General features: G+C 42.7%; 1 protein-coding gene across 1 annotated transcript in view; it reads right to left on the bottom strand.

Annotated features, from left to right (window-relative positions):
• Positions 1–15,697, bottom strand: part of MAML2 (mastermind like transcriptional coactivator 2) — a 211,936-nt gene that overhangs the window by 62,413 nt on the left and 133,826 nt on the right. Inside the window, exon 3 of the mRNA XM_066312940.1 lies at positions 1,782–3,233. Within this exon, the coding sequence (XP_066169037.1) occupies positions 1,782–3,233 (1,452 nt within the window). The remainder of the gene's footprint in view (positions 1–1,781; positions 3,234–15,697) is intronic.

The following is a 15,697-nucleotide window of genomic DNA, read 5'->3' on the forward strand; positions in this document are numbered from 1 at the left end:
GAAAGAAGTCTGTGATGATAGGCAAAACACCTTCCTTGGTGCAATTAGATCTAAAGTTTGGCACTCAGCAAAGTTCACTTAGGACAAGTTTCCTAAACCAAAGATCTTGTGGTTGCACAGGTGAGAAATCCTGCTACACTCATGGTAAATCTTGCAAGTTCTACTAGGACTGAGATGTCAAGTCTCATCTTGTTGGCTGGCCTCCCTGAGCAGCAGCCCAAGAGGACACAGAGCAAGTGGTTAACATTACCTCAAGCAGAGTAGCTCTCATGTTTTTAAGCCTTTCCAGAATGTGACCTTGCAAATTTTTTTTTCAGAAAACCATAGTATTTGCAGAAGTCTTGCCTGTCTCCCCTGTGACAACAGATTGCTGGAAGGTTCATTATGGCTGAATGAAGGAACTGTTAAAATTCATCTGTCTGCCAGTCTATTGAGAGAATGGGGACATACACCTAAGAAGAGAGCACACAGAGGCTCAAGGAGAGAAAGAGCTTGCAGACACCTCTCATAAAACAGCAAAACTGTGCTTGCATCCTGCAGATGCTCATTCTACAGCATCTTTCAACAGAGCAAGTTCTCACATCTGCCCATAGATTTCACCTGGTACCTCTTCCTAAGGGACTTGTTGGAGTAAGTCATGGTTAGCTGGTCAGGAAATTTAAGAGTTGAAAGGAGAAAGGTGTGCAGGCACATACAACTGCATTTATTCTTTTTTAAAGCATCAGCCTGTTCACCCAGTTTGGTGAAGAAACTCCAGCTCAGAATGATTTGTTCACAGTGCTACTTTCTGGGAGTCCATGTAAAACTAAGGCTTTCATTTTTTTCTCAAGTAGCTTATAGCTTTTTTCCACATCTACAGATGATCTCCACACCGATACTGCAATTCCATATCTTCAAATATGTTGAGACGAAATCCCACCTAAATTACTCAGAGTTGCCTAAACATTCTAAGATCAAATATGTTTCACTTATTTTGCACCCTGGTTTCCAGACCCTGAGGCACAGCGAGTTTGCACATTCTCACTTTGATTGGCAGGTCTGAAACTTGGGATCTGAGACCTGGGTGCACAGGGACTTGGCAGATCTTGTCAGAGTACTGCCTCATGATACTGCCTCATAACACAGTGGGAGCTGGCCACATGGAATATAATTGTAGACATATCTGTGGCAACCTTCTCTTCATCTCTAAGCACATATTTTATCCACAGAATATTCCCAGAAGTGTGATGGGTGTTTATAAAACTCACAGATAAATCTTAGTTTTTCTTTGCCAAAGCGATAGCAAATGTGCAAACAGTATTTTTTGTCATATCAGTCAAAAGATATCTAAAAACAGAATTTCATAACCCTGCCTCCCTGAGAAAAATGATGGCATAAAAATTAACATTGTAAAACACATTATCTAAGATAACATAGGAATTCATGAAAATTTTGACTTTCAAAAGAAAACTTAGATAGGAGTCCAAAATATGCTTGCATCTGCCCTACTATCTCACCTTTCTGACAAGTCTCTCCATAGCAGTAAATATCTATATAGCAGTGACATTTTCATTCCATTGCATGGAAGGTGTTATGAGTATGTGCTTCTTCTAAATGTGCATCCATGATACACATGAATAGGTGCTAAAGGTGCCATCACCAGCTCTGCAGAAGTGCATGCTGAGAGGGTCATTAAGTGCCACCAGGACACATCTCCTGCAGGAATGAGGCCAGGCTGGAAAAGCCTTTTTATTACTTGGACCAGAACGATTCTGTAACAAAGAAGGAGGAATTTGTCTTACCTGTCTGTGCTGCTGAGAGACTGGATACTGCAAACCTGAGATTTGCTGGCTTTGCTGCATTTTCTGAAGCATCATTTTTTGCTGCATTGCTAGGGTTACATTAGGTGGCCTCTGGAGAGGCTGGTTTGGGAGAGGCTGAGCAGTTTGTGGCTGTGGCTGTTGTTGCTGCTGTTGCTGTGGCTGCTGCACAGGAGCTGAACCCTGTGCCTGCTGAGTGTAGTGCAGAAGGGCAGGCTTGTTTTGGGAACCCAAAACAGAAGGCATCTGCTGGTTTGCTTGCTCTGAGTTAAAGTGAAACAAAGGCTTTGTGTTGCCATGATGCTGCTCTAGAGGTGGCTGAGCACTGTTGATAAAGTTTCTGTTGAGGTCCTGAGGCTTCTGTTGCATGATTATGTCCATGGGACTGCTCTGGGGAGTGGTTGGTTTATAAACATAGTTGTTCATCCCTTTTGTCTGGTTTCCATTCACTGGCACCCCAAGCATTGCTGAGCTTTGTGGGCTGAACTGCTGCTGGCGAAAAGAAGGACTGGGGATTTTCTCTTGCACAAAGGGTCCAGGGGAAGGTCCTGATGGAGACAGAGTGGACCAGTTGGCCGTCTGGTTCTGCTGCTGCTGCTGCTGCTGCTGCTGAATCAAGGCATGCTGCTGCCGATTGGCTGCGATCTGCTTGAGCTGCTGTGCATGAGACACCTCCTGCCAGTTAGGCAATGGCCGACTGGACGCAGAAGAAACCTGCGACACCTGTGTTTGAGGCACCGAGGGGATGGGTGAAGAGGCAGACATGGCAGTGGTAGCCATAGTGAAGGCTGGACCTGTTGAAGAAGGCCTCATCTGTGGGGAGCCCACAGGAACCTGATTCATGCCTGCTGCATACTCACTTTTTATGACCATCTTATCCATCTGCAGAGATCTCACAGGGCCCCTCTGGGTCTGCTGCCCAAGGTCAATGTTGAATGGCTCATCTTGTTTTATCGTGGCATTTATCATATTCTCTAGCTCAACATCACTCATTGGTGGCACTGATATGTTAGTCAGTTCATTAAAAAGTTCCTGAAGCTCAAGATCCATTTGGTCCCATGAGTCTTCCCCATATCTGTTAGGGAACATGTTCTCATGGGATGTCTGGCCATCTAAGTGTTTGCTGCAGGACATTGTTTCTCCTGGTTCCTTCTTTACCTCTTTCAAAGTCATGTTAAACATGTCATTCCCACTAGCATGGCTATTGTTTGCTAGGCTGGTGGCCTTTCTTTGTGATCCTTGGCCCACAGCCATAGTTCCTGACATTGACTGGCTTTGGCAGTTGTTAACATGTTGTCCACCTTGTCCCACTGAGATATTGTCACCCACTCTTATCCTCTTAATGTCAAGGAAAGAACTCTCTGAAACACCATTGGGCCTCTTGTTGACAGGTGACAGATTGACCACCAACTTTCTCTTCAAGGAGCCTTGGAGCTGAAAGAAGCAGACACAAAAAAAAATAAATCATTAGATGGTACCAAAGAAATAATTTAATTGCTTGGAAGGCTACAGGCAACAGACAGGTAAACATTGCTTAGTTCAGAAAGCTCCTCTGGGCTATTTTTAGTCAATGAAGCTGTGCAGAACTGTAGGCAAATAGGCTTTAAGTGGTGAATCTCCCTGCCATCACCACCCTTGCCATCAGCGTTTTTCAAGCACTGTTGCCTCTTGTTGATCACAGACCCCCTTCCCCTCACAGATGTGATGAGGGAGGAAGGTAGACAGAGATGCAGCTGGTAAAGCCTCTTTGCTCCAGATCTACCCCAATATAGCCTTGCCAGACAGATCCAAAATACTGTTAGACAGAAAAGACAAATGCAGTCATGAAATCTGCCCTTGTGCTTATCCAGCCCTGCAGGTTTTCATTTTCCTGTTTTTGGTATATGATCCAAATGAACATTTTTGACACCTGTAGAGTCCAAAAGTCCCTGAACACATTATAATGGCACACACAAGATCAAGGCATCCTAAGCTCATATAGGTTTACACTGGCTAAATATGTTTATAATTTAAAATGCTAAATGTTAACTTGTTGAAAACTGAAAATTAATTCACTGGAGCCATGTGAGCCAAGGGTTTGGCCCATGATGTACTGCCAGATTATTTCCCAAAGATGTCTATTAATATATTAAGCCCTTGTTGTTTATGTCCTGAAACATCTTTTATAAAACATACAGTCTGCTCAACACTGCTCTGAGAGTTGTAACTCTATTTCCTTTTCCTTGAATATTTAAAGTGATACTTCCATTTGCTCGCCAGCCCTGTGGGCCTACCAAAGGAAAAGAGGTTCATGGTTCTGTCTGCCTGATCTACTCATCTGCTGTGGTTGTACACACAAATTCCCATCCTGCACACAGAAAACAGAGATGTCAGTCCTATGAGCTGAAAAGCTTGGACTTGGTACATATGCCCTTAAGAAAGAGGCAGATGCCCTCAAGAAGAGTTGCTTTGAACACAGCTCATAAAAGAACAGATCGCTTTAAAACAAGGGCAGCTGTCCTATATTTAGCCCTGTACATTTGATCTTAGAGGTCTTTTCCAACCTTAATGATTCTATGATTCCATGACCAAAGGGGTGCACAGTGAGGAGGAGCCACGTACACATGCAGCTCTTGCAGAGCCAGCACACATTCTCCCTGTTTCAGCCATCAGCAATGCCAGGAAACAAAGAAGTGAAACACAGCTCATCTTCTGCCTTTCTGCACTTGGGCACAAGTGCAGTGACCCTGGAGGCATGAGGACAATGCTATCTGAGAAATACCTGTGTGTGCCAGTGAGAAAATAATGCCTGTAAAAACTGTGATACCTTGGGAAGCTGCAAAGGGCAGAGAGAACTGAGAACTCTAATTTTCCAGTTAAGTGAGGAAGGATGATTTATGAGATCTTCCAGTCACATTATTTTCATCATGCTGTTTCATGTACAGAAGTCCATGGGCATGTAATATTCTATTATGGCCTCTGTGCCCCTCAGTTTCAGGTTTACCTATAGGTAAAAGCTCTTCCCAGATAACTCTGATGTGAAAAAATTTATTCTGCTGTGAATACTAATTAATTGCTTGAAAAGAGTTTAACTGAGAAATATGTATTTCCTCCAAACCCACCTCTTCTTCCATTGCATCATCAGGTCACTGAGTTTAGCCCTTAAAAATAAACTTTGTAATTTCTCTCTCTGACACTGAAAATCCAATTTCATATTTCAAGTTAACTTTCCAGCATAGCTTTTAAATCACAGATTCATGTTTTCATAAGTGCAAACATGTTGATGCCTCCTTGTGTAAGTCCAAAGACTGTGTGTGTCCAAGAGTAATTAATTGTCATTAGGTGTCCCTCACTGGGGAGAGGTTTGGGTGGTCACTGCAAAAAGCACAGACTGTCTTGGGTTAGCATGTTCCTTCTGACACATGAGTCACTGTACTTTCCTTTGGAACAAAAAAGAGGTAAGTTGCACTTCCTTTTACCATCATTTTTGATGTCAGTGTGTTTATCAGAAACCATGCTCGTACACCCAAATTCATCTTCCTGGGAAATGGGGAAGTCCACAGGTCATTAGAATACATGACTTGGCAGCACATTTTGCTTTCAGATGTGTTGCTGACAGAAAGGCTGAACAGATAGTGAAGAGTACATCCCCTGCATATGTATATGTTTTATGTGGTTAATATGACTTTCTGAGTTAATTTGGGTTTGCTTGACATTTTGAAGCAGAGGGACTGTACGTTTAAAAAACTCTGTATTTTCAGGGCACCAAGCTTTCTGACACATATAAAAATGAAGGTGTTACATTGTGCTCTGTGTAGTACCTACTTTTCTCCTGCATTTGAAGTAGCTTCTAGCAGATAGCAGGGTGAGATGGGTGAGCTGGGAAGTGGTTTGCCACACACAGATCAGTAGCAGAACCAGGCAGAGCACCATGATCTCCAGACACATCCCTTAACCAAGTGCCCCTGCCCTTAACATGGCCTGGAGGACTCCTGGTTATCTGACATCTGCTCAAGTGGCCACCAGAAAGGGCACTGTACTGCCCTAAAGAATAACAAGTGGTAACTTATTACATCACCCCAAAATCTTTCAAACATAGCCCTTGGAATGCTGACAACACCATCAGTCAGTAGATGTCCACACCTTAAAGCAGAAATGAGAGCAAGTGAGGCTGCAAAGGTGCAGGGAACTCAGAGGACTTCACTGAGGCTGCTACAAAATCCTGCTTTCACATCCCCCAAGGGCTCAGGATATGGAGGGAGAGGGCATGGGAAGGATGTGAGCAGCCTACAGGGATGAAGCCCCCTCTACCTCCTTGCACTAAGCTGTTACCAATTATATGCCTGGGGGCAGGGGAGGGCTTCAGTGAACTGGTCTGTGTTGGTTCAGGAACATGAGCAGCATCCGCCACAAGCTGCTCTGAAGGCTGCCTTTTGCAGGGCACTGCAGCCCCAGCATTATGCCTCTTTTGTTTTCAGAAGAGAAAGGACCAGGGTTCCGTCACTGAAATCTTTGCATTTTTCCAACAATTACAGTTTTCAATTACTGACTAAAAGTCAATACTCAGGCCCTTTTTACCCAGCAAAGAACAGACTCTTCAGAAGGGGAAAAAAAAAAAAAAAAAAAAAATCAACCTGCCAGATTTCAGGCTCCATCTCTTTCAATTTGCAAGCTAGGATTGATTTGGGCCAGTAGACGTAAAGCAAAAGTTCCTATAACACACACAGGCACATTCCTCAGATCAAACAGGCTTGCGATTACACATCTCAAACTGCTTGAACTGTGTAATGGTGAAAGGCCTGTGATGGGAGAAGAGTGATGTGACAGTAAGTGGGAGAGGAGGAAGCCCTCCAAGCCCAGCTCCATCCCACAGGTAGATGGGCAGCACTGGATGGACCATCACAGAGTACAGGCATTTCCTGGCAGCATGTGTTATTATGAGACCTTTTGCTGAGCAGGCTCTGGTGAGTCAGTGTGAGTTCATGCACTTACAGCAAGGCAGTGCTGGATGATTGATCTTCTGAAGTCAAAACTGAGTCTCTGGAAATCATTTCTGAGAGACAACCCAGCGCTGTTTCTGGACAAAATGCCTGGGGACAGCGGAGGGCAGACACTAGAGATGACTTGATCTAAATGATCCAGTGTGATACTATGTCCTGTGCAGAGGTACACATACAATAAGTTTTATATTTAAAACTTACTCAGAGTCTTAAAGGAATTTAAGAGAGGCAGATTTTTCTCTAAAGCTCTCTGATACCAGGCCAAATCATCAGGAGATCCACCGAGCTAATAATTATAGCTCATCAAATAATTTCTGTTTTGGAAAAACAGAAAAGTTTTTGCTTCACCTTTCTTTTTGTCAATTTTTTTACTAAATGTAAAACTAGAGGATTTTGCTGATTTTTTTTTTTCTGGTTCACTTTTTTCCCCCCCAGAAAATAGAAACAGAAAACTTTTTGGTGCAAAAGCATAGCTTGTCAATGAGAAATTTTAGAGATTATTTTCTCCAAAATATGCATATCGAACAATATTTTTATCACATCATTGATACATTTATGACATTTCTCACGTGTATTCACCTTATATTTCTTTCCACACGGTCTATCCCATATGGCCAAGAAAAGAATCGTGTGTCAGCAGGAAATAATGCAGTCTATCAGGTTTCACTTTCAATTAAAGTCCTTTTTTTTGTGCATTTCATACAGCTTCTGCAGTTGGACTTCCTTTAGAAATTGCTCTTTATTTCATCTAACACTGTGTAGGAAGGTGCACAGTGTTGGACAGAACTCCTAGACTAACCATCCAGCACCTTGAGTTTCACAGCTCTCAGGACAAGTAAAACAGAGGCAGTCCTTCTGACTTGTCCAAGTAACTCCATAGTGCCTGCAGATCAAGGCATTGTACAGAGATGTTACTAGTGTATCTGACTGTCATTTTGAAATGTTTATGGCTGGACATTTAAGACTGGACCAAAACACCAAAATACACCAAGGAAACGACAGAGAAAATACCACAGTCTTAAGTCCCCACAAAGCCTTTTAGTGGAAGACATAAAAGGAAGATTCCTCCCACCTTTGTTCTCCCAACTCTCACAATTTCCTACAAAGGTTTGCAGCATTCTTACATTGTGTAGTGGAACAACAGGGATGAAACTCCCAAGGTGCTACTGACTGAAAGCCCACACTGTGAAGCAGGCAGTGTGGCAGTGCTAGCAGTTCCTGTGGTGTGATACTTGTGATGATAGAAAAAGCAGCTCCAGATTTTTTGCTTTTAACGTAGAAGCAGCAAACAAATCTGCTTGAAAAGGTACATTTTGGATTACCTAGACTTTCTCACAATATGTGTTGACTGTATCTATGGCTGCACTATAAACCTAAATACTCCATGTACCTGGGGAAAAAAAAGGGTGAAGGAATTACAGGAAAAACATGAAAATATTCAAACAATGAAAATAGGGGGGAAAAAATCCTTCCAAAGGAGGATAAGATGCTGAATGATACTTATTTATGCTGTGAAAGCACCTTTGCATTGCAGGGCTGGACCTAGCAAGCCACCCTTGAGGCTTAGCGGCAGATTCTGAATGACAGCAACTCTTAATTTCAAAATAGTGGTTCGCAGTGTTTGCTGCCAGCAGTATCACCTCCTCTGGGGTTCGGAGCTGTGGCAATCCGTGGAGCACCTTTCCAAGCAGGGACTGGGGCCCTCCCTGTTGCAAGCATCTCCCAGCTCAAAGGAAGATCAGATGCCTCTCTCCTTTTTTTCTTACCCCTTTAGCCAGACAGGATGGTCGTGATGACTCACACCATGACCAGCTTTGAAGCCACAGAGACACCCTGGAGCAGACACAGGGATAATGAGGGGACATCTCTGAGATGCCACCACAGGTCCTAATGCCACAATCACACAGGCACCTCCAAGGCCCATTTCTGACTACAGACTCAGTTTTGAGGGCCCCCTTTGCCACTGTTTCTACACATCTGAAATCTGTTGGTTCTGATTGTTCCCCCTCCTTCCCATACTCGGGAGAATCAGGTTTACCCTGATGTCTCCTGAAAATCTATGTAGTGTGATCCCCTTCTGAGAACCTTTCCTAGCTCCTCTGCTTTTCACTCTCTGCACTGCACAAGTATAATTATTTTTTAATCTTTTTTCTTCAACTGCAGCATCTGCCTGACATGGCTGAGGATGTAAGCATAAGAGTTGTCTTCAGAGAGGTTTTAGCACTCTGAGCTGACAAAGTCCAATCTGCTGGATGATGCTGATCTGGTAAAAACCATTAATTTTTCATGCAGGACTGACTGACGAAGCAGAGGCCCTGGGCACTATGCACAATGGAGAGCAGCCCTGAGAGCTGGCGTGTCCCCATGGCTAGGACAAGGTGGCTCCTCCATGGCTGCGAAGAGCTGTGCAGAGGTAGCAGATGTTTCTTGCTCCAGTCAGGTTGCAGAGGCTCAAACACAGGTGTCCTCTGCTGCCCACCCTGTGTTCATAAGAAGGGGACCAACTGCTCTCTCCGAGACTGAAGAGGAGGAGGCACAGGTGCCTTCAGCCCCACACTGTTGGTGAGCAGGGCAGCTTGAGACTGCACACCTCCACTCTGCCTCACTCCCCTTCTATTTAGCTCCAGGGACCACTTGGCAGACAAAGGTTTACTGCCATGAGAATTTTGCTCTACCCATCCCAAACCTCCCCTCTGCCCATGCCTGTCCTTCTGATCTGGGTGTCTGTGCAGGCCTCTTGCAGGGGAGTCCTGACTCTGGCTGATCCTTAGATGTAAGCACCACTGGCAATAATAAAGCCGACTGAGAGGCAGCACAACTTCCTCCCTGTTTACTGTAATGTTTAGTGCCGCTAAAACTGAATTTATAGTAACAAATAAGGATGTTTCTTGGCTCACAAGTATCCACTTAATTTTCATTAGCTGGGACAAGGCTGGAATAGCAATCAGGATGTTAGAAATCCCACAATTTACCTTTGCTTATGGAAAAATTATGTATCTTGCCAACTTAGCAGACCAATCCTAAAATGCTTCCATGTTATTCGGTGTACTGCCTAGAAACATAATGTCAGGGCTTTGGTCCAGGTTGCTGAAGCACAATAATTATATTTTTTATGCAGATTTTACATCTGATGGATTATAAAATATCATGTCTAGTCACAGTCTTTTAGAAGAATAGGAACACGGAAAAACAATAGCATTTTAACTAGGTCAAGATTGCTAATCGGAGTGTAGCAGTCATTACTGTGTGCAAAATAAATAGGCATAAAAGATCTGTATTTTTTATCTTGCAAGCTGTGTATTTGTCTTCTAGAGGAGTCTTTTATACTCTTTTTTTTTCTTTCTATTTTTTTATGATCCTTTTTAACCATGAATAAATTAACAATCACTTTGTGTGAAATCTACAGAAATTTATGTCAGCGTTTATTACCATGAAATGTGGAACAAAGCATAATGCAACCTGAGCTTTGGGAAGTAGGACTGCTTAACTGATCCTATCCTGATGAGAAGGAAATATTAAATGCATTATAAATGTTGACAGGATGATCAGGCATGTAAAAGAGGTCATCCAATACCACCCTCCACATTGTTTACCAGTTTCATAAGTCAGCTTAAGGTATTAAAAACACATACTGTCTTGCACAGGAAGCTCCTAATCCTTAAAAATGTGGCTGCTGTTATTTGATTTGCCTTTTAGAGATCAATAGCACAGCAGATTTCACCTAAGGAAAGACTGCTGAGAGCAGGTTGGTCCTGGTGTTCTGCTTCCAAATTGTAGCTGTGTAGGCTCATTAGAGCACACATCCATGTCCACGTGTGGGCTTTTATTATCTCTCTAAGCAACCACCCCCTCTGCAACACTCCATTATCAAAAGTTCAGTCGTTGGAGGAAGACAGTAGCCCTCCATCCAGACTTGGAAAATAAGGAAATATTTAGACTGTTTCTTTCTTCCTGCAAATCAATGCGTCACACAGGACACTTAAGTCGACTGTTTGGCCTTGGGATCTTCTTCAGGGTACATTACAGTTCACAGGAGACACAGTCACCACTTGTCAATTGGAAAAGGAAGATCCCTTCAGCTTACTACCCAGTCATGCTTCCAGCATCAGACTCTATCAGCCAGGACAAGGAGGGCTCACGTCAATGCAAGCTGCCTTCCATCATGCATCAACTAATATACTTAATCAGAAACTGGCAAAATGGCTTCTTGTTAGAAGGAAGGAGTCCTGACCCTCTGCCAAAAACCTTTAGTGGAGAAGTGATACTTAGGATCAAATCCAGGCCTGTGGTAAGAGGTCTCCTACAAGATCGCTGCACTTACTTGGTGGTTGGGTTTGACCTCTATTAGTGTATTCCCCCTGGCTCTTACCCATCATGCATGGTCACCCCATTAAGTACAGTAAGTAAGAGCAGTACTTAAGAGCCTTTTTCAAAATCTTCAGCTTAAACATGCAGTGTCAGGAGATAGGCCAAGTATACCCCACCAAGATTCAGACCTATTTGAGCAAAACAGGCAAAAATTTCAAGGACTTTGGAGGGAGCTTTGAAGTTACTCCTGTGAAGAGAATGGACAATTGAAAGGACAAATAAAAGAGAAAATTATGAAAGTTTATATAGTAAGACTCTAACTGATTAACTGTAGATCGAGAGATAATTTAGCAAACTTGAGCAGCAATAAATTTAATCCCAGTGAAATTATATGCTTTTTCATCCAAAGTGGATAGAGTCTGAGAGGTCCAGAGCTAATCAAGGTCCAAAGAGGGACTGAACATCGGTTAGGAAATGGGAAGATGCTGACTTATGAAAGGTGATGATAACGTATCTAGATGGGGATGAAAAACATTAAACATCAAGGTTCAAACTAGTCTGTGGTTCATGGGGACTGGTGGTGCAGGGGAAAAAGAGGTAAGGGGGTGGAGTGGTTCTTTTTGCAGGCATGTCAAGGTAGGTGATTGTGTATCTTCCCCCAATAAATTTGTCATTGATATTGATGAGATGCCTCCAGTTTAGTAAGGATACAAGTCTGAACGTGTTTCACAGCTCCTGTATTTCCAATAGTTTTTGAGTCTGGAGAAAAACTGTAAGAATGGGATTCACTTGACAAGTATCTAGGTCATTCCGGAATATGAAGATTAATATGGAACTGTGATCATTCTGAAAGGTCATTAGCAGGTTACAGGAAGCCCAAATGCTTTGTTGTCTTGGGCTAGCACATGTTCAAGTGAATCTTTGTTATTTGGTCTTTCTTTGAGAACCATAAAGATGGTTCTTTATGAGAGAGTTGAAAGAGTCCAAACCCATAAAAATGGCCAGAGACTGAATGGAAAGGTTTGGAAACAAGGAATTATGCAGGAAGGAATGCTTCAGGAGCTGGAAAAGGTCAGTGTGAATAGAGGGGACCAGGAGCAGTCCAGAGTAAGAAAAAAGCATCTATAAGCTAAAATGAAACCCCAGCAATTCAGGTACTGAAAAGCTTACAAGATTGTTCTTAAAAGGAACCTGAAAAATGACAAGCAGAGTGGAGAGGATGAATTTGCACAGGAGGATGGTTGCACAAGTAGACAAATCAAATACATGGAGATGTCTCTGAAGAAAGTGAAAATAAGTTTTCTAGTTTTCTCTCTGGTTAGCAAAGAGAATATTTTATAGTACAGATCATCTAGCAAAAGCCTGGCTTTTGCAAAAAGATTTGCTTCAGCAAAAGAAGTTCAAGGAGATTGCATCTAGGCAGGACTTTCAGGCCTTCGCAGGGATGGGGTGATGCTGTTTGTACACGGCAGCCCTCAGGTCCTTTGTCCTGCCCCTTCGAGGCAAAGCCCAGCTGCTAAGCTGCTAACCACACCATGGTTTGTGGCTTGGAGCAGCAATGCCAGTGGTTGTTGGTGCTCTGGGTAGCCACAGTCAGTAGCCCATCCCCACCAGCTGTGCCAATAAATGACAAAGAGTCACCACAAAACTTCCAGGTATTTTTGGCTGCTATGATAGTTTTTGGTGAAAGGGACATGAGTGGATTCATTACAACTGATGCTTCCTTTATGGCTTATTTTCCTAGGTGCACCGATCAGTCATTGAGTGAATGCAAATAGAAACAGCACTGAAAAATTAGTGGTTCTAGGCCTCTCAAATATAACACCTATCTCAAAGTCATATTTTCTTCCACAGCCTTGAATCTGTTTCTAGATTCAATCGTGGTTGTTGACTCAGAAAATTCAAAATGAGAAAAATTCCTTGTTTGGAAATGACTGGGTGGAATAGCATCACCTTCCTGCCACAACACACTGATAAGGGGACACATGCCTACAAGAATGGACACAGGTACCACAATCATCCCAAGAAACAGCATTCCTTTGGCTATGCAGTGAAAACATCTCAGCCAAGGACATTAAAGATCTCTAAACTACAACCAAGATTTGTTGCATCAGAGCTGCATCACTTTTGTATCCTACATAACAACGAGGCATCAGGTGTGGCCACAAGCTGAACTCTTCAACTGCTCTGCTGGCATGGATAAGGGAGTCCAGGCACCTGGAGTAAGTCCCCACCAAGAGTCACACAGCAGAAACCCTCTGCAGTTGTACAGGTCCAATGCTGTGTCCCGTAAACTTTATTTCTGCAGGCCACTAACACAATAAAGAGTTCACTAGCCACTTGTCCATTTACCGTATTACTCAGAAAGAAAATAAAAGTATTGTGGAAGAGGCCTTAAGTGAAAAGTTTCACAGAAGACCTTTGGGATCATAAAATGATGGAGCTGTGAAGGGACCTCTGGACATAGAATCAGAGAATGATATAGAATAGCTTGGGTTAGAAGGGACCTCAGAGATCATCTGATTCTAACTCCCCTGCCATAGAGAGGGACACCTTTCACTAGATCATGTTGTTCAGAGCTCCACCCAAACTGGCCTTAAAAACTTTCAGGGATGGGGCACACCTTTTCTCAGCAACCTGTTCCAGTGCTCACCACCCTCACAGTAAGGAATTTTTTCCTAATTTCTAATGTAAACCCACTCTTTTTCAGTTTGAAGCCATTCTCTCTTGTCCTGTCACTGCATGCTCTGCTTTCAGCAGAGCTACCAACAAAATTACATGAGGTTGCCCAGGACATTGTCCAGGCAAGTGTTGAATGCTTTGAAGGATGAAGACTTCACAACCCACCTGGGCCCCCTTCCAGCTCCCCTGTTTTTCTTTAACTCTAGTCAGCAGTTTGTGTTCCTTCCCTCTCATCCTTTTGTTGTTCACTCCTAGGATGGATCTGGTATGTAACTGGGAAATTTTGAACATGGAGCAAATGGAGGGAATGTATAAATTTGACTTGTCTCCAAGTTAATGACATATATGATGAGGGAGGAGGAGGAGATGAAAGCAATAAATGACAATGTACGTGAGAAATGTCAGTCTCTGTTTCTACACAGATTCCTTCAGGGAAGGCATCAGATCAGTAGTTTTTAAATGACATAAACAACCAAAGGGTTGACTGAGTAAACTGATGCTCCATCAGATGAATTTGAGTTGCTAAGTAACGCTTTTGCTTAAGCCTGATCTAAAGTTCATTGAGATATACAGGTCTTTAAATGGACTTTGCTGGACTTTGTCTCTCTGTTCTTGATTATAAGATTCCATGACAAGGACTTTATCTCTCTATATTTTTTTTTGAAAAATACTCTTCATGCATTTAGACACTGTCAAACACATTAATAACGAGCCCTATTTTCTAGCTAAATTCCAAAAGACACCAATGCACATTCAGCACCTCTGAAAAGCAGACATCTCTTTAGGTGTCAAAATATGAATCCCAGCATACTTTTGAAAATACTAGCCAGGATAAATATAATTTTCCATTTTATAAATAATGTGAAACCTTTCACCTTTATGGTACCATTTAATGGTGGCTAGGAATCATTACAGATGAAAGGCTGTACAGCAAGCTACTATATTTCAAACTCTGGAGGTAGCAGACTGGTTCCTAGTGGACAAATGGCCATATCATTCTTGGAGCTAATTAGTTCCTTTTGCCATTTATTTTGCTTTTATTTCCTTCATAATCCTTAGCTAGGAAGCTCTAGGTCAAATGTGCTCAGAGGGCACTCACCAACTTTCAGCTCTCAGAAAGAACAACCAAAAACTCAGGGTAGTCAAAGCATTTCAGTGAAACTTTCCTTGCATATTACTTTGACTAGGCTGACTTTGGTAGATACATATTTATTCTCATTTATGGCATGGAAATAAGCATTTTATAGCCTAATAAAATATCTGAAAAAAAAGAATCGGAAGTATTTCTGTCTGGAAATAAAGTCTTTGTTCTCGTGCAGACTTCTGTCTATGGTGGTGTGTACTTGGGAGAAGCCTTTGGAAAGGCCATGTAGTCTTGCTTGGGATATAGACCGAATCAGAGCAGTCTCCAGGGCAGCTCTTGCTCTGGCAGGCATGGATGAGTTCAGTCTTTAGGTCATCCATCAGGCACATTTCACACACACCATAAAATACAGAGGTGCATTCCCCAAGCGAAAATTCAAATTCCAGGGACCCCTTAAATGCTGATATTTGTCTTTATACATGGCCTTGTTTGTGAATCTGTACTGAAGCTTGATACAACAGTGAGCCAAATCTTCTTCTGCTGTAAACAGATGCAGCTACACTGACCTGTAGCAGTGTTCTATTAAGAACTAGCCCTGGAGCCTGAAATCTGGATTACGAACCAGCATTTACTGGAAGTGCGGAGTGCAGCAGGAACTTTTGTTGGATGCCTATTGCAACAGACTCCTCACTCCTTTTTAAGTGCCTCTGGTGTTGTTGCAGGCTTTTACTGAGGGAACACAATGGAGCTGGCAGGAAAGCCATAGTTCCTCAGCATCTCAGAAAAGAAAAGAAAAAAAAAAATAGTCCAGCAGTCCTTAAGGATACAGCACTGCTAGGTAACTA

The sequence above is a fragment of the Sylvia atricapilla genome, chromosome 2, assembly GCF_009819655.1.
Source record: "Sylvia atricapilla isolate bSylAtr1 chromosome 2, bSylAtr1.pri, whole genome shotgun sequence".
NCBI lineage: Eukaryota > Metazoa > Chordata > Aves > Passeriformes > Sylviidae > Sylvia > Sylvia atricapilla.